The sequence below is a fragment of the Nestor notabilis genome, unplaced genomic scaffold (assembly GCF_000696875.1).
Source record: "Nestor notabilis isolate BGI_N333 unplaced genomic scaffold, ASM69687v1 scaffold34847, whole genome shotgun sequence".
Lineage (NCBI taxonomy): Eukaryota > Metazoa > Chordata > Aves > Psittaciformes > Psittacidae > Nestor > Nestor notabilis.
Window position 1 is genome coordinate 11,229 of NW_009935782.1, and position 19,913 is coordinate 31,141.

The 19,913-nt window shown below is 39.7% G+C and overlaps 1 protein-coding gene across 1 annotated transcript in view; it reads left to right on the forward strand.

Moving 5' to 3' along the window:
• The window catches only part of LOC104408396 (ankyrin-3-like), a gene marked incomplete at its 3' end in the record, with an annotated part of 30,045 nt that extends 10,352 nt beyond the window's left edge, over positions 1-19,693 (forward strand). Inside the window, exons 5-8 of the mRNA XM_010017991.1 lie at positions 7,523-7,747; positions 10,803-10,957; positions 17,498-17,709; positions 19,486-19,693. Coding sequence (XP_010016293.1) covers positions 7,523-7,747; positions 10,803-10,957; positions 17,498-17,709; positions 19,486-19,693 — 800 coding nt within the window. The remainder of the gene's footprint in view (positions 1-7,522; positions 7,748-10,802; positions 10,958-17,497; positions 17,710-19,485) is intronic.
• Positions 19,694-19,913: the final 220 nt, after the last annotated feature.

Consider the following 19,913-nt stretch of genomic DNA (forward strand, 5'->3'; position numbering starts at 1 on the left):
AGTTGAAGCCGGTGGCAAAATTCATACTGACTTCAAGGAGGATACTTAATAACAGGAGCAAGTCTAAATTCTTGCATATCAAACCAAAAATTTGCTTCCGCACTTAATTTTCTGAATGCCAAAACATTGTAATCCCACAGGCTTCTTTTTAATAGTCCAGTTTTGCTTTTTCTGTTGCTGATGCTTTGCTTTTAAGTGTCATAAAGTGATTTTATTTGAATTGTATTAAATTGTTTGGAATATGAAATCTGAGATACGTTATGATTTCTGTTCTTTCATAGAGGGAAAAATGTGAGGCTTTAAATTAATCTCTTACTTTATTTATAAGTCCAAGCTCCTGCCTGTTCTCTAATAGCTGTAGTTTGATTTTAGTGGCACTATTCATTTACTTACGAGTCATCACTGTAGTTGTGGTGCTTCTAGACAATACCACAAAGACTTGATTTAAATGCGATAGTAGTACTGTTTAAATGTGTATTGCAAAAATTTACAAATAAATGTGTAACTGAAAGGAATCATTGCATATGAGATTGCCTGGTATAAATATTTGTTGTTTAGTTTTCAACATCAGGACACAAAATTTCACATCCTTTTTAATTTACTTCCCAATTTTGTGTCTAATTACATTCTTACAATGAAAATGAGTGCAGCACATACCAAAAAGATTTCAGTTCCAAAACAGCAGCAAGTCCCACAATATATGTAAGCACCTGCTTCTGCTGAACAGATCTATACAGATCTGGATTTTTAATCCTGACCTGGTAAAACACTGCGTATGATCAGTGCTAGAGGTGAATATCAACAACTGCAGTATGAAAACGTGAAATCTGTTAGTCGTCACAGAAAAATATGTCAGCAAAGGACCTCAGAGAGCTGGTAGTCCACCCATTTGCATTACAGCAGGATAGAATGTTGTCAAGCCATTAAAGAAATATGTTTAATTTCTTCATTATCACTAAAAATAGGAGATTCTGAAATCCCCCAGCTTCAATAGTTCACTATCCTTTGTTACGATATCGCTTCTCCTCATACGCAATTTAAAATTTCTTTGCTGAAGATTAAGCCTATTTCTTGTCATATCCATAGTAGTCATGGAGAACAATATCTTACTGGTGTCTTAACAATGTTTTATGTACTGGAAAACCTGTAATCCTAATTTTTATAGACTAAAATATCCCAGGATCCTCCTCGGTGGTCCTTTCCACATTCTTGATGCAGTCCGCTGGCTCTCCCCTCTTCAGTTTATTTCTAAGCCAGGATCACTACCTCTTCAGTCTGACACAACACGCTTAGTCTTAAGCAATCCCACAGTGAGAATTATCACTTTGGTAACTGCAGTTTCTGTTGAAGGGTGTTTGTGATCTGCCACTATTCCCTGGTTCTTTTCTGAAAATCTGCAGTCTGGTTATTTTTTCTGTGTTGTGGTTATGTGTTTGGCTTCTTCCTTTTGTTTGTGTTTGCCTTTGCAGTATTTCAGGTTTTTTTGGTTTCAGACTGTTTTTCCATTTTAGCAGGACAGTTTTAATTCTGATCCTATTTTCCAAAGACTTTGCAGCCCTTCTTTCTGTCCAGTGTTCAAATCTTTAGTTTAGTACCCGGCCTAGGACGGCACAGTGTAATCTCCCCGTGAAGTTTCCTTTCAGTAAAGCATTGATGGTATCTCTTTTGAAGTAACTTCTCAGATGATTGTGCACTTACCTTATCTATGCAGTACTTCCATTGCTTACTGAAATACCAAGACAGTACTTCCACACATCCACTGAGTAAGTTACTCTGTCAGAGGAAGTTAAATTCATTTGACATGAGTTCCTCTTGCCACTTCTATTTTGGCTTGTTTTTATTTTGAGGATTGGTAGGTGAGTTGTAATCTCTTGCTTATCCTTTAGGCCCTTATTGTTGGATAATTTATTCCAGGATAAATTGGATAAATTATTGTTGGATCAATTGTTGGATAATTTAGTCCTGAATATTTCTGGTAATTTGGGTTAGACTGATTGGTCTAAAATTTTCTAGCTCCTTTTCATCCTGGTACAAAATAGGTCTGATGTTTGCAACCTGCCAGTCCTCTGGAATGATACTTGTTTGCCCTTAGTTCTTCAGCATGCTCACTAATGCTTCCAACCCTCCAAAACATATTCTGTGAACATGGGCTTTTCACATCAACTACTTTAGATCTGCTCTCTTTGTACATCAGTCCTCACTAATGCAGAGGTGGCCTTAGCTGCTTCCCAAAGGGAAGGACTGCAGACCTGTAGCAGAGGAGCAAATGGGGGGGGGGGGGGGGGGGGGGGGGGGGGTGTGTGGGGGGGGGGGTGGTTATTTTTTGTTGAGGGATCTGAGCACCAAAATATTCTCCAAACAGGTATAGCTTTTCTCACCAGTCACATTTCTCATTTGACAGATAAAGTTCATCAGAAATTAAGCTCTGGTGACTCAGTTCCTTTGTTAGAGGAAAAACACCCTCAGTTGTTTATTTTCTTTCGAATTGTGGCCCCATGCTGCAGTATGGTAGCATTTGGTTTTCCCTGTTACCTTCATGTAGGGGCAGTCTATGCATGTTCCCTTCACACCTTTGTTACCTCAGGACATCTGGTATGCAGAGGATCATGACTTTTCACTTCTCTTCTGTCAGTCTTTTTCTGCAAAGCAACTCCTTTTCTGCTTGTTCATGGTGTCTTATCCCTGGCTCTGTCTCCAGTTCCTTCTGTGGCCATAGCTAGAGGTGAGGGTCTCCTGCTGTCAGCAGCCCTCGTGGTCCAGGTTGCCCTGCGGCCAGGGCCTGTCCCCACCACTCTGTGCATTCCTCATCCTCCCACAGACTCTTCAACGTGCTGTGCTGCGGAGCTCCACTGGAGTCCCCTCTGTAAGGTTGCTCATTTGCCTATTTACCCACTGCCAGAAGAGAGCGCCAAAGTTTGTTCCCATTTCTTAACTGAGACAGAAGGGAAATTTTGGGAGGAGGATGTGGAGATCCAGCAATGTATCAGTGAAAGGGAAAGAAAGAAGGAATTTTTGGCAGTTATTTCAACTCCTCTGGTTTTCCCCCTTTTTAAGCCAAGATAATGTTTTATGTTTTTCTTTTTCAAGTTCCCGTAAGTTGTTTTGCCAGCATATGTTTAGAACAGAGTCCATTGTAAGCAGTACATTGAAATGTGTCATGATTCTTGAGGCCTCTGGAAGGGTGGGGACCCTTCACCCAAATGACCTTCAGTTTTCAGATGTGAGCCTACTTGTGCAACTTGCCCAAAATAAAATGTGGGTGTGCTCTCTTTATGCTGATCGGTTTTACTCCTTGGTTTTCTTAGCTGAAAGAAAGAAATTAATGTGTCACACTGCCTTCCATATTGAGAAACTCAGAAAAACTGGATCCAGTCTTGCAAGGTGGAATACATCAGATTAATTAGTTTACTCCAACGTCCTGTACATGCAGAAGAACTTCTTTTTTAAAACAGTATAATGAACAGCATGAACTGATACTCCTTTCAAGTATCCTGCCATACATTTCTTTTATACATTATACTCAGAAAACAAACTACTATAGAAAAGTGCAAGAATTGGTTCTCCGTGGCAAAGTGGAGCACATTTTGGGAATCAAATAAAAAGAAGTCGTGTTACAGTAATTTCTCTCTTGACCTGAGTTAATTGCAAATGCTTTTTTCTTCTCCATGTGCTTTTGCATTTCAGAGAAATTATGGACTTGTGCTGACTGATTAAATGAACACTTCCTTTCAGATTTTTTCCATCTGTAACATAATTTATATGACACAGGTCACAATACGCAAAGCAAAAGACAAATAATTTCTAAGGTTGGCCTTCAAATGTGTTGCTTTTGTTATTTTTCTGGTTGTTACTTTTCTTTTGAGCATATTATTGATATTTTCTGTTGCTTGCCTCTAATTATCTTACATTAATTTTTCCCATTTGCTTTCTAAATTATTTTGCAGCTATTCCTCTCCACTCCCCCAGTATGATTCAAGGTGATAACTCTGTGCTTTCTGTGAATCCTTCTTTTCTTTTCTTTTTATTTTTTTAAACTTTTATCCCCACAGAGTGTGTGTAGATGTTTGTAGTGCATCCGCCCACATCCTCATCCCTTCCATGTATTCAAGTAGAAATGCTCATTAGCATTTAGCGTTGTGTTTTAGAGATCATATTCTAGTTTCCATTATTAGTACAACATTAATTTAGGTAAGCATCAGCTACTAATCTTTTTGATAGAAAGTGCATGAAATGCTGTTTGGAATTGTTGTTATTGTTTTAAACAGTGAATTACTAATTTGAAAACTAAACAAAAAAACCAATTAATATGCTGTTGACAATGATTACCTTTAATATGGGAGCAATATGCTTTATGGCTGATCTGCTAAAGTTTTTGTCTTCACTGAAGGCTGCAGTGTGGTATAGACACAAAAGCTGGCTGCAGCAGGCTAGTTCCTGCTGTGGAACATACTCACGTCAAGGGTTAATCTACCTTTGCTGTGAGCAGTGTGCATTAGCAGTGCTAAGCCCCAAGTTGAAAAGGCCGGACTGACCTTGAAGTCTACAGCCTAAATGAACCTGAGAACTTAACATCTAATTTTTATAGGTACTTAGTTTTAACTTCCATTGATTAATTTTTGTATGATGATGATTATTATTATTACTATTATTAACTTAAGTCAGTTGATTTAAGTGCCTAGAGATTTTTGACAATCCACTCTTACATGTTCATCTAAATAGTTTAGATACAGAGACAATATCTTATATTAGTGCAAGCTTTGGCATTTTTGCATTAGATTAAAACTTTACTGTTTTATATTCTGAGCTGGTTTAACATGCCAGTAATCACGTACATGATAGGCAGCTCTCCAAAACGCTGCTTTGTACAGAGCCATAAGACCAAGCTACCCTGAGACCCCTCCTTGCTCTGTGGTGCACAGACCAGATGTGCCTCCCAGGAGATGCTGTACATCAACCCTGAAGGGATGCTCTAGCCAGCCACCCCTCCACCCTGCATGCTTCAGTGTCATCTCAAGTGGCCTGGTTTTCTCTGCAGACAAAAACCATGCACATTTTTAAAAGGTCACGAAAGCACTGGCTGTAACAGATTCCTTTCAGTATTCTCCCTTTGATGACCAAGGGCTATGAGTCCCTGCTTAATATTTTACTTTGCTTTACAGAAAATTTTACTGGATTGTCCTGAACTCTCTTCACAGCTAGTCACGTGCTGGCTACTTGCCAGCTCTGAAGACCAACCATTGGACTACCCTTCTACATGCTCAGTGGCATCCACCTCCTACTATCAGCTTTCACCATTCATGATATAGGGCAGTTGCAGGGAGGAAAAGCAACATGAACACACTGACAGGATAATAGTGCTCAGTGAGCAGAGGGGAGAGGAAACCAAAGGTCCAGGCTCTCTAGAGCTGATGTCTCTGCTTGGTACAGCCTTCTATTAGCAAACAGAAAAGTGTTTCAGTCAACAGATGTTACAGATATCTAAGATCTTGTGATCTATAAATATCAAGATTAACATAATTTATATACTCTATAATTTTCAAACTGATTATACCGGTTTTGACATAGATCTAATATTTCTAGAAAGTGCTTGGCTAGTCACTAAGTGAAGATCCTTTCCCACTAAAGCAATTCCTCTTATTAGGAGCTGGGATACCCTAGCAGCAACATTTGGCTTTATTCAGTAGCGTACAGTGTGTTTATCTAGGAAAGAAATGTGGATACAAATTATTTGTATGAAAACTACTGTGATATATTATGAATTTTAGTCCATGCTTCAGTTCTGTAAAGTGTATGTGGCATAAAGAAATTATAAATTGGGGTTAGGGTTGCGTTAGAGGCCTGTTTTACCTTCCCATTATTCTGTACTGAATAATTTTAATTTGATTTGAAGAAAGGCAATGTAGCAATTTGTTTATCTGGAATTCCACTGGACAACCTTTCTCTCCTGCTTCATATATTTACAGCTTGTGTCCCAACCACTACCAAGTTTTGATTACACTCCTGCTTTTGTGCAGATTTTTCCCACCCATGTCGGCTGGACTTCTAATGCAGGTTATTTGTAAGCCCGGCCAATCCGCGTCAGCTATTACCTTTGATATCCTGCTGGTCTCAAAAGCAAATATAAAAGTCTTACACAAATTCCTATTCATACTTCAGAACACTTGGGGTTTGTTTTTTTTTAAAGATTCTTCATGGCCCCACTGGATTGTTGGCCTTTACCCTTAGATCAGTTTACAGTAAGAAACCAGGAAATTGAATGGATTTACCTGTTATGTGAAGGTTTAGTTCTTAAGATCTGGAAGTTTTGGGAAGAGCCTTGAAAATAGTGAAACCATACAGCAGATGTGCCAGCTATGTCAGCATCTGCATATCATACAGAAGAAGCATACAAACAAAATTACTGGCATCAAGACTCATGTCCCTCTTGATACTGGTCTGTTACTGCATCTTCTACCTGAAGCTATTCTCTCTCAGCAGCTCATGGTACAGAAGAAAAGGGAGGGTATTTTGGAGCACCAGAGGAGACCCACCAGAACTGTTTAGATCTGCAGGAAACTGTATGTTTTGACCCATGCAAATTGGGAAGATTTTTGCTGTGGAGTTTTGAAACAGGCTGAAATCTCGTTTTGGTCCTGGGAGGAGTCTCCACTTCCCTGTCACTGTTCCATTAAAGACAGTAACACTTCACTTATGCAGCTTCTCAGCATTTCATAGCATAAACCATGGCTATTAATGATTATTCTTGTTAATAGTCATTATTCCTTTGCTAATAAAAAGAATTTTATGTTAAAATCTGCCACTCACCATTTACAAATACAACTGCTTACCCTTCTATTTTTAAATGGAAAATTAAACATTGGAATGACACTGACAAACGCAATTTCTTTAATGTCACTTTTTACTACTTTGTGTCATCTTCAAACACAAGTAATGGCATGATTTCCTCCAGAGTGCTAGTAGCCTAAAGAAAGTTACACATTTGGTATTCGCACTTATTCTCCATCAGTGGAAGCCCTTAGTAGCCTGAACTGACTGTCACCCATTGTGCCAGCACTTGCTCTGTCAACCATCAGGATTGTTTACAAATGAGAGTGTGAGGAGGTTTTAAAGACTGAGATCCTAGAAATAATAAGCATTTTTGATTCTCCTTTTTCTACACTGTCTGGTTCCTTTCTGCATGTGAGGGTAATTACTCCTGTCTATGGACAGTAGAGCTAACACCAACACAGGGATGTTTTTAAATTCTAATAAACCACTACTAATAACTGTGTACTCTTTTAATCCAAATTGCTCAGTAGCACCTACTCATTTCACCATGGTGTTCATAGACCTTTAACAGTTCCTGCTTTTGATAACCAATAGTTAACATGTAAGTATAAGTTTTAAAAGAATCTTCATGTTCTTTTTAGTTTAGCTGGGATCGGGAGGACTTCTAATAATGTTTTAAAGACTAGTGGTTAACTTTTTGATGATTTGTTTGTTTTGTGACCATTTTCATTGACATGTTCCCTTTTTCCTGCAGTTTCCTGGTTAGTTTTATGGTTGATGCACGTGGAGGTTCAATGAGGGGCAGTCGCCACCATGGAATGAGAATAATTATCCCACCACGCAAGTGTACAGCACCAACCCGCATCACCTGCCGCTTGGTAAAGAGGCATAAGCTGGCCAGCCCACCACCGATGGTTGAAGGAGAAGGATTAGCAAGTAGACTTGTAGAAATGGGGCCAGCAGGGGCACAATTTTTAGGGTGAGTTGTTCTATGAATTTCATTGTTTACACTCATGTTGCATCTTTCATTTCCTTTATCATATGGATTTAAGTAGTTAAACGTTGACTTTACCACATTTGAGCATGTAAGATAGGCTTCTTAACTTGAAATATGAAAAAATACCAACCTGACATTCCTTCCAGAAAGTACCCTTGTATTTTAAGGGGAGCTTTGCCTCTATAGTGGCTGCAGAATGGAGCTGAAGGTAAGAAAAGCCATGAAAAGGCCAGGTCCTGTCCCCATCTACATATACAACCTGCCTTTGAAATCAGGAGGAGTCACATGCCTAAAACTGAGAATAGGTTTTGACCCTCTTGCTTGTAGAGTATCAGAGAAACATCACAAAAAAGTGTCCTAGGGTCACCCACAAGGACCTAAATGTTAAGCTGTGTTCCCTGTGCTGTGGCTCATGCACGGCTCCTGCCAGAATTGCTGGGAGCTGCCTGTCTCCAACCCATGGAGCAAAGCCACCGAGAGCAATGGTGGAGCATTAACTGTAGAGCATCAAGTAGTTCACTAGGAACTGACCTTTTTAAGCTTAAAATAAGGGAAACAATCCACTATGATGTGGCGCTTTTTTTCCTAATTATAAATTTTGTTCGTTACCATGAGTGGCACCCTGGTGTAAACTGCTGGTTCTGTCGGGAATGACAGCTTGTTCCTAATTTCCCCTTCTCGTTTCTCTTCCTGCTGCATGGATGTTATTCAGTAAACTGCATCTTCCTAAAACTCCTCCCCCTCTAAATGAGGGCGAGAGCATGGTTAGCCGAATCCTGCAGCTTGGTCCACAAGGAACAAAATTTATTGGGTAGGATATGTACGGAAAAGATACAGAATGTCTACAGTTTTTCTTTTGTTTCCAATTTTTTGTTATTCCCATTTTATTTTTCTTTAAGTTTTCTAAAGCTTTCAGTTGATTTATGTCACTGAAAGAAAATCATAGTGGCTTGATTTAATATAGCTCTGCTACTACCTTGTGCTTATAGGCATGTAAAATTCACTGCCAGCATTCTGCTTTCATAACTTCTGTGCTGTTGTAATCTTTTAAATTTAAAGTGTTTCAACTGCATCAAATACATTTTAATACACAGTGACAGTCCTTTAATTTCAACCCTGTGGTAGAGAAGGTATTTACAGGCCTTGAGTCAGCCTGTTTTAGGAAGAGCATTTGTAAAATGAAATTGCATTAAGTCTGTTATTTATGAAAGATTATTTAGAAAAAATGTCATTGAGTGAATGAATTTATTCAACAAAGTTGAAGAAATACTAATCTTTTCAACCTGCAAGAGGCATCTTATTAAAATAAATTTATAAAGCCAAGTATGCTACCCAGAGAAACTGCGGTGTGTAGTCTAAAAATGTAAGAATGTTTTCATATATTTTTTGCTGTTATTTTCAAACCATATTGTGAAATTTATTGCATTAGGTTTTCAAAATATTGGTGAGTGTTTGGCATTCCAAACCTGTTCAATACCTTCTCGCTTGAGTATTCTTGTTAAATGTCATGCACAAAATTGTGTGGTTTCTGAATATTTACAGAGACAGTATCTGAAATATTAGCCTGCAAAGATTGTACTATAGTGTTAGTTTTCAGTTTGTACTCTTGTTGAACTAGAGAGTAAATATCTAAAGCAATATATTTAAATTTTTGGTATTTACTTACTGTGCACAATGGAAGACAGCAGCTACATTCCTTTCTTGTTAAAGGACTTATAGTTAAGATTAATACAGCCTGGATGTTATTAAAAGCACCTAAAATACGTCTTTTTTCTATTTTCATGGGAAAAAATACTGTCTTACTCTTTCCCCTTTCACTGAATGTGAAAACTGGACTTGCAACTAGTTTATGTTTTTCCTCATGATGGCTGTTGTGATTTCCATGCTCAAGTAATTGATTGGTTAATGCACCCAACACCTTGCGGGTGTCTAGTGCCATAGAAGTGCTGCATATTTCTCCCATCATGTCATGCTACTTCTAACTGAGTTATTTCAGTGCAGTGAAATCCTTTACAACCTCTGTAGGAAAATAATGATACTGTCTATTTAAATGTCTTAAAGCTGCATAATTGTTCACTTACTGTGTGATTTCAGTCGGTTTGTCTTAACATACTTTAAAATGCATATCCTGCCTGTGAAGTGTTTGGCAAAAGTGTCTGTTTTGTTAAGGAATGGCACATGAAGTGAATGGTGGTTTCTGTTGGTTGTTCACAATAACTGTTCAGTAATGCACTTGCAGTCCTCTGTTGAAGGTACATTGTCTGGTGATGTAGGTGTATTATTAACCACCTTCTCATTCCCTTTCCTTTCCCCAAAAATGTTTGACAGTAACTAATATGAATGTGGTTGTGATGTTGCTTAACTTGAAGAAATCCATTATGAAAGGATCTAAACATTGGCCAGTGGTGTTTACATTGCAGATGTTGCAGCTGTGATTTTGGGCATGAGAACCAGAAAGCGAAGCTAATGAGAAACAACCCCTTGTGTTTCACAGGAGCTGCATCAACAGAGAGCCAGGGAGAGCTTTGAAAAGTTTGCGACTTAGTTTGAAGTTTAAAACCTACATGCATGCGCAGTTCCGGCTGCAGTCAATAGCTATTGCATGCATTTGGATAGCTGGACTGGCTTTGCCCCTTCCAATCCCTTGAGCCAAATCTGAATTTTGACTATGCTAATGCCAGTTAAAAGTCAGCAGTCCTGTGTATGCTAGAGGCAGGTTGGATCACCTACATCCTGGGATAAATGAGCAGGGAGAACACTCCTTAGCGAATGTTGTATCTATTTTTCTGTGGAGGCAGCTGTTTCAGTTTTTCATATTAAAAATGAGCTATATATATATTAATATTTTCAAGTTATCTATTAATTATAGTTTAAATGATAAAGGATTGTGTAGCTTTGGCAATTTTACAAAACATTTTGATCATAACAGTGTTAACTATTTAAAATGACTAGTTTTCTTAAGGACTTAATGTTCATAGGAAATCAAGGGCAATGAGGAGATATGGGATTAAAAATAATACAATTCCTTTTTCTCTAGCCCTGTCATAGTGGAAATCCCGCATTTTGGGTCAATGCGAGGAAAGGAAAGAGAACTAATCGTACTTCGAAGTGAAAATGGTGAAACGTGGAAGGAGCACCAGTATGACAGCAAACACGAAGACTTAACCGAAATACTCAATGGCATGGATGAAGGTAAACATTTTCTCAAAGCTTTAGCATGCCTTACCTTTGGGCAGGCTTGCTAACATGAGCAGACCAAAGCACCCTAAAGTAAAACAGGGCAGGAGATATCTGACTTTAGGGAATGCAGTGTGCAGTACATATTGAACTAACAGAAAGAGTGTAAAGAGAAATTGTTCAGCGGTGGCCTGGAGACATCCTGAAATGAGTGGTAAGTTTTGGTCTGAAGTCTTGCCAAGTTTAAGCAAAGTTACACAGTTGCTTTACAGCATGAAGTTGAGAACAGCATCCCAGCTGGAGGTAAGCATGTTTCTGCTGCTCAGGCGGGGCCTCACGAAGGTCATTCTGAAACAACGAAGTGTAAATACCAGTTAAATTAGACTTTCCCACAGATACAGGCCTCAGCATATAGGTCATTCTTCTTTGAAATGGTATTTTTAGAGGCTGTCTTCCACAAATACTCAATCTGTCTTCCCGATTCCTACCTGGGAAGTCTGGCTTCCTTGTTTTGCTTGGACATTGCTGTTTATGTAAAAATCCCTTTAGATGAGTGGACTCAGGTTTACACAATTCATCAGAATTTGCTGTGACAGATGGTCCCTGCAGACACATTATGGGCAAAGCCAGGCTAGGGCTGCAGTGATCCATTGGCACCACTGCTTTCTTTTCCTAGCAAGTATTTTTCAATACTTGTTCTGATAAACCGTTGCTTGAGCTCTGTACATCTTATTGTGAATGAAAATAGCTTATGGTTTGAATTTTGCTTCTCTGTAAGGGCTTATCTGTAGGATTTTCTCTCCTAGGAAATTCACAGTGTGGTGGGGTACAACCAGGAGGAAAGATCTTGGCAGCAAAAAGTTAATTAGCAGCAAATCATTTGAAGCAAATGATGAGGCTGCGGATGGAAGCTATGAGAGGTATCTGTGCACAGGCTGTGCCTTTGATCTTGACCTCTCCTTATTCAAAGAGGAGCAAAAGGCATGCTTTGGAAACATGGAGAGTTAGCGGTGTTGTGAGGGACTCGCGGGATGTCTGAGATTTTGCATTTTTACTGATTTCCTGGTCATCTGGGAATGAGAACAGCAGGATGGGCTCATGTAGTATTTTCACTTCAAAGTACTTGAACTGCATGTGAGCTTGTAAAAATGCAGAGCAAGAGCAAAGATCTGCTTGTTACATGATGATCTATTGTAGCTATTTATTTTTAAATAAATACAAAAAAACAATCAAGCAGGAGGGCAGAAACGCTGCAAATGTTGGATCACTGGGTTTGGAAAAATACAATAAAGCTCATCACAGAAGGGTACCTGAAAGCATTGGAACAGGCAAAAGAGTGAGCATGGCCCAGGATACTATTGCTTGGGAAAGAATTGCTTCATGATTGAAGACAGTAGTTGCAGCCTTTCTGAAAGAAAAATCTCACCAGCAACCCCTCCTTCTCTGTGCACTAACGTAAGACAGAAAGTTATGATTTGGCATTTGGGTGAAGTATTGGTGCCTTGTCAGTGGTGAAGTAGTCAGAACTGATCAGCAGTTTGCTTATTTGCTTCATGTGCTTTCCAAACTGAGCATAGTTTCATTTTGAGGTAGGGAATCTGGGCACAAAACCACTGTTCTAAAGTGCTCCAACGTGCGTCACTTATGAAAGAGCTCTCCAGAGGTGCCATATGGATAAATTCACATTTTACAGAGAAGAGAGCACAATAAATAAAAACACTTTGAGAGAGGTGGGCATGAAGCTCTCAGTACTGAGAGCCTAAAATAATAAGCTTCACGATTTGGAACCAGAGTACAACTTTCTGGTCTGTTGAGGATTTCAGGTGGCTCTTCTCTTCTGAGGAAGTGCTGTTAGTGGGTATATGAACAACCAGTGAATCACAGAAAGCACGATGGACACTGGCCTATTCCCTTAGGCTGAAAATATTTGGCACCTTAAAAGCCAAGCCCCAGAAATGCCTTTTACCAATCCAGACAATCATTTATGAGAGGGAAAAGAAAAAAAAAATACTGCAGGCACACCCAGAGCATTGTATTGATTATTTGTTCAGTTCATTTTAGCTTAATCCTTCTTTCCTAGTTAGAAAAATAAAATGAAAAAGTCCCCTGCATTCACATAGTACAAGGTTCTTGACAAAATTCTGCTCTAGTTAAATGACTCCTTTTCTATGTAAAAGGTCTTCCAAGCAATGAGCAATGAGATAAAAAATACGAATTTGTAGAATTAAGAGCAGGTTGGTTTTATTTTCCTCTGAACTTTTACTGTTTTGTTACAAACTACCCCAGTTAGATTTGGCTCTGAAGGAGTCTCTTGCATCACAGAAGCCGTAACTTTGGAATTTTTTTTTCCAGGTATGAACTCTGGAGGCAGAATCAATCTTTATTTGAATAAAAAGCAGCCACATAGTCATTTCCAGCAGTTTGGTTTGTCTTTGCAAGAAAATTAATCTGCTCAGTCATCTCTAAATGCCATAACATGCTGCAGGTGTGGTTGTTTTTCTTTTGTAAGCTGCTGGTCCATTTTGTGATAGACCTGCTGTGATAATTCTTTTCTATCTGTGTAGTGAAGGAGGCCAATCAGACTTTTATTCCCAGCTCTGTAATATGCTGAATTTTTAAAGATGCAGTTTGCTGCTTTGTTTTGTTTTTCCTGTCTTGCTCTTCCGCTTAGCTAGAGGGGATGCGACATCCTTGCTCCTCACCCTGCATGGGGACTGCTGAAAACCTGCCTGTTCTTTACTGGAAGCAGCACCATCTGCTGGAAAAACTCATCTCAGACTCAATGCAGAGCAGGAGGCAACACTTCAGGGCATTAAACGCAGGATTAAATAAGAGCAGAACATGGCTTCTATTAACATGAAAGAACAATGAACCATGATGTGAAGAGACAGTTTTTGTGTAGTGCCATCAGGTCTCTGCTTAAATATTTTTGATTATAAAGAGGGTGCTGCGTTTAGGCAAATAACAGTGCTGAGGGAATACAGGGAACTTGGCAATTTTAGGAAGAGGAGGAGTTTGGTTCCAAACACAAAGGTAGCAATTCACAGCTTCAGCCATATTACGTTTATTCAAATTTGAATCAATTTAAAAAAAAAAAAAGGTTTTTTTTTTTTGTTTTGTTTTTTTTTTTTAAGAAGTTCTAGTTATGGGTGAATAGGTTACATTTTCAGACAGGCTTCTTTTAGATATAACTTGTGTTTGCTTTTAACATTCCTGTCCCCTTTACAGGTACCTGCAGACAAATTGTGGGCAAAAATGCATGCACTGAGTAGTTAACCTTTTGAGAAGCATTTGCAAACTAGTGAGTGAGCCAGGAAATGCAAATATTTGTGGCTACAATATGCTTGCAGCTGCACAATGTGGTTTCAGATGGGAAGCAGGAGTTTTTACATAACTACTTCTTTGAACCTACAGATCAAACCAGAGTGTGACATTGCTTATGCTTGAAGTTTAAAATGCCACTATAAATCACTCTGCAGTGATTTTGCCACAGTTCCAAGAAAATTTTTTAAACATATTGCTGTGAAACTCTATGTTGTGAATGTCAAGATAAGCAGCTGCATAAAAATAGCCATAAAGGGACATTGCATTAATTGAAGATGAGACCTTGTGGCACCGGAAGCATCTAGTTACGTGTGTGAAATACTGAAGCTGGGAGGGTGGGCTGAGTTACTGACATTTTAAAAACAAGTCTCACTGCCCTCAGCTGCTCCTTGCTCCTTCCCATGTGCTCCTTCTGCCTCCATCTATGTCCGGTACTTTTCTCCATCTGTGCACTACCTCCTAGGTGCCCCACTTCTGGTGCAACAATTTCTTAATGGGCACACCTGTGTATGGGGGAAACTGGTATCCTATGCTCATCCCACCTTTCAGTCTGTGTACAGTGACAAGGTCGGCTTGTCTCTAGCCAGTACTGCCAGAGGGTCACAAAACCAAGAGCTGTTCAGTCTGCTAAGGATAGGTGAGATTTTCTTTCTCAGTGCTAGCAAAACTCTTTTAAGGCCCTGGTAAGGGAAATTAGATTCCAGATCACACAAAACCACCTTGAAGCTCATGAAATAGCCAGGTGTTCTGTGACTTCTCTTACACTATTTCCAGTCAGAAGATATTTGTTCCGTGTTACCTTATCTGAAAAAAGAAAGGTATTAGACATGTGATGAATCTGTTCCACAACTGCCTCTCACCTGACAAAACTGATGTGATTGCTTTCCTTGACCTGAGCCACCCTATGTGAGGTCCCTCACTGACCTTGGAGGACATGGCTGGGTTTCTCTTCTCCTGTCCAGGAACCTTAATGTAACACTCATACGACAGCATGGACTAGAGAGTGAGCAGGGTTGATCTTCCCTCCTTTCCTTCTCTGCACCTCATCTCTCCTCCATCACTCCCACCAGCCACCTTAGGATAAGTGTACCTTACACTTGGGTGGCAGGGAAAGACACATATACAAAATATTCACAATACCTTTCTTTTGACTTACTAAAACTTACAGACCTTAGATGTTCTTTGGGCTGTTAGCACAAATCTGGGAGACACTAATACGGGGAGATTCTTCCCAATTCTGCCACTAGCCTTTCTGCTTTACCTCTCTCTGCTTTGCCATCCCTTTCTGTAAGGTGAGCTGTATAGCTGCTTTTCTGTGGTTAAAAATCCCCCACACAAAATCCAACCAACCAACCAAAGAATCCTTCGAGGTTTTTAATTAAAACACACGTGTAGGAATGAAGTGTCAGCAACTGAGAGAAATAGTAATGATGATAGCTTTTTCTGTAAAATGCATGAGGTGTGTTCGGGAAATGTGACCTCTTCGAGAGCTAGTCTTCTCTGTTCCATTAACTCTTGTCATGCTCACGCTGCATTTCTCAGTGCGGTCAGAGAGGTGTTTGGTTGCTTATCATCTTTTTTTTTTTTTATCCTGTTAGAGGACAGCTTCACACAGAAGCTCACATGTGTGTTATCCAAACATAACCTCACTCTGTACAGTCAAACTCCTCTCCATGCCCCTCTAATCTTCTCATCTTCCTCCTTAAAAGGAGAGCACCTGCCAGGCTCAGAGGATTTTGAAATGTTCTTACATAAACTGCTAATTTTCTACTTCAAGAGAGTTCTAATTATCCTTCATGTCTGTGAGCATTTTACAGTAGGTTTAGTCTCTAGCAACCAACAGGAGAATACATAGGATTTACCAGTCAAGATTATACCTGCCTGGTACTTTAAGTATCCAGTTTGTCTCCTGCACAAGCCATTGTTTCTAGAGACTGCAGGCAGAATACCTCATTTATTAGAGAACTTCAGATATCAGTCTCTGAGTCAAAGTAAATGGAACCTAACTTTATGATAAGAAATTACGCTCTTTTGGTAGGTACATAGTATCCAGAGCAACACTGTGCAATTAATCCAAATTACCTGCTGAAAGTTTTAAAATGGAAAACTGACATTTTACCAAATTTATATTCTAGTTATTTTGGAGCTGTAATTGAGCTTACATGTTCAGAGGAGGAAAATGTCTCAATTACATAAAGTAAAGAATTTTACAAGTGTCTTTTGTCTTGGTACCATTTCTGGTCCTCTTGCTGCATCTGATAGAATTGTCATCTTTCCAGGAACATTCTTCTTTAGGAATGTGGTAGCTTTTTTAAGGAGGCAAGTAAGCATAGAAACTTGTAGACTGCTGGAATGAAACCCAGTTACAATAGCTAAGAAGATGAAGTGCAGGAAATTATAGGAGAAATGCATAACAGTTGTGTAATTATATTGATTTGTAAATAGTGTTTATATCACAGGGGTTTCTCTAGTGCATATATACATACATATTTAGTCATATTTGTGATATATCACAGTTTTTCTCAGTGCATGTATGCCTGTGTCATCTACTTACTGGTTTGTTAATATGTATGGATACTCCATGCACCTCTCTGAGCCCCGGTGACCAAACAAGCTGCAAATGTGGCTGAGAGCACTAATTGTTGATGACCTGTTTCTGTTCCAATTAGGTTTCTCTATAAACTGAGGGCCATAATACAGTTATTTTGGGGCAGGTATCTGAATGCCTGAAAGCCTGATGTGGGAAGGGATCCTTGCTATGGTTTCACTAGTATTGCTGGCAGACAGAGCTCTGTCACATCCACCGTTTACTGGACAGCTCAGTGTCTGGTCATGATTATATGGATGCCAGTCTGGGAGATAACTTTCTCAAGTGCCTTAGCTGGGCAAACTCTGGATTGCACACTTGGCGTGAAGTTAGATAGTTCAAGACTATGCTTTCCTATGGTTTTCTGTATGTTGGAGCTCTCTGTCACACCCTAGTGCTCAGGTGTCCTGGCAGATATGTGGGTCCAGGGCTTTGGCCCTCATCATCAAGACTTATGCAAAAGTTCAGAGAGCAAACAAAATCTTGATAATGGATAGGAGTGAATATTTTTTTTTTCTCCTGTAGTAAATAAAAAATAACTTCTCAGGCATTTTAGACATTTTCAGAAGCTCACACTCACAAATGTGTGTGGTATGGACCTGGGCAGGTAATGCCTGAATGTTTTGATTGTCTTGTCCCACCAGAGCTGGACAGCGTTGAGGAGCTAGAGAAGAAGCGTATCTGCAGGATCGTCACAAAGGATTTTCCTCAGTACTTCGCGGTAGTTTCACGAATCAAACAGGAGAGTAACCAGATCGGCCCAGAGGGTGGAGTGCTGAGCAGCACGACGGTGCCACGTGTCCAGGCATCCTTCCCCGAGGGTGCTCTAACCAAAAGAATCCGCGTGGGGCTCCAGGTAAAGATGTGTTTGTGTTTGTATCAGCCGCATCTACAAGTGGTCTTAATGAGGCCAGCAATTAAAGAGCCTGCTGTTCCTTAGCAGTGGGTGGCAAGGTGGGCAGTGTTCCTTCATATTTGAGTTCTGGCGTATGTCTGCCTGGGCACGCTTTCTGGCTCTCATGTGCCCCCATGGTGCAGGTGATGCACAGTCCTCCTCCCAGTGGCAAAAGCCCAGCTACCCTTTTTATCATTACCTTAAGTATTGTTTAGCATCTGAAGAATGGGAAGAAAAGCAAAGACACACACCACAGCCTCAGTGATATTGTCTGCCATCTTTCTGTTGGCCTCAGCTGCCAGCAGCTATGAGCTTCACAACCGCTGTACAGTTTCAGTCTCCTACAGCGAAGTAGCAGCTTGTAATTATTGTCACTGGGCTGCCCTTTGCCATAGGAATGTGTTTGGTAAGGATTTCATGCAGCTCTTTGCCAGCTGTTACTGGGTCCAAGACCTCCCGTATACATCTGTTATAGCTTAGGACATTCACCACTGGTGTTTCTAGTGATGGATGAAATCTGGGAAGAGCAAATAGCTTAAACTCTCCTTAAACAAATTGCACAGAAAGTGGAGAAATATTCCATAAGAGGTATCTTATTCTTTAAGTTCTGTTAATTATCACTTAGAATTATTTAATAACCTTACATTTCTGATGGCTTCATGAAATAGGGATGCTGGTTTGGATTCCAGTGCTTGGAATTCACACTGGAACATTTCTGTTAGTGATATTTCACATCTAAAGATTATTTTCTTGAGAAAATGGAAGTTTTGCTCTTCTGCTAGTATTTTGGTCGTACAGCTGCCTTTCCAGAGCTTTGTAGTGTGAAGGAAGCACGATGTCTCATATGCAGTGTTGTCACTGCTGAGATTGCATTGTATCTACGTAACTTATGCACAACAATACTTTGCGCAGTTCAAACAATGCGGCAAGTCACAGGTCAGCCTGATTGAAACAGATTTGAGAGATTGGAAAAAGGGGGTGAGCAGGGAGGGCAAACAGATGCAAAACCCTGTGTCCCATAAGATGTCCATCACTTCTGAGTTCAGATCTTACGTGACAAAAACTGCAAAAATTCTATAGCATTTCTTCGTGTATTGGCTGTTTTTCCTTTCTTCCCGTATAAAGTTAGGAAAGCCTTCAAGGCACAGAATGGAGGTAGAAGGTCTGACATTTGCTTATAACTCTGTATCTTAATTCATTCTGTATTAATTTGAGCCAAACAAGTATTCATTTCCTAACAACCAATATTGGAATAGTATTGGAAGCACTGAACACAGAGCTAAGTCAGAGTACACAGTTTTCCTCGGGAGCATGGATTTGTGTTTGGCAGACAAGGACTGTTCAGCATCTCCAAGACAGTGTCTAGTCCTTACTTTTCAAGTGCAAAATAGGCCTCTTTTTGCATTTTGAAATTGTATTTGATATCACCAACCACTGTAAATTAAAAACAAACCCAAATATGCTATGAAAAACTCAGCAAATACTGCACGCAACCTTCTGAGGTTTACAGTTTTACTCTACAAGTTAGCTATTAGGAAATCGTAAGTGAGTGTTGAGAAATACGAAGCATAAATTGTACTAATAATCATCCTTGAGAACTATAGAAGAAGGCTGCCTGGGGAAAAAAAAGGTCTACAGAAAATAAAAGGAAAATTGAATTATCTTTTGGAAAACAGTTCTCTGCAGGTTTATAACCAATTTGTAGCCCTAGGTTAAATACTTTTCCTGTGTTTACAGGCTCAACCGGTTCCAGAGGAGATTGTCAAAAAAATCCTTGGAAACAAAGCAACTTTCAGTCCCATTGTCACTGTGGAGCCAAGAAGAAGAAAATTTCATAAGCCAATAACCATGACAATTCCTGTGCCACCTCCATCAGGAGAAGGTGTAACCAATGGGTACAAAGGAGACATGACACCCAGCCTTCGACTCTTATGTAGCATTACAGGTTGGAGAAAATCATACATTTTGCAAAAGTTTCTGTGACAGCAGTGCCACTGTACTCGCTCATGCTTTCCAGTAAGGAAACGCTGGTGTGCTTGGTGCAGTAGAGTTCAGAGTGCTCTCCTGAGCAAAGCCAGCTGAGGTCATTTGAAAGGGCATCACTGATGCCTTGGGCTTTGAATCTGCTCTCATGCCATTGTAAAAGAACTCTGCCAACAGATATT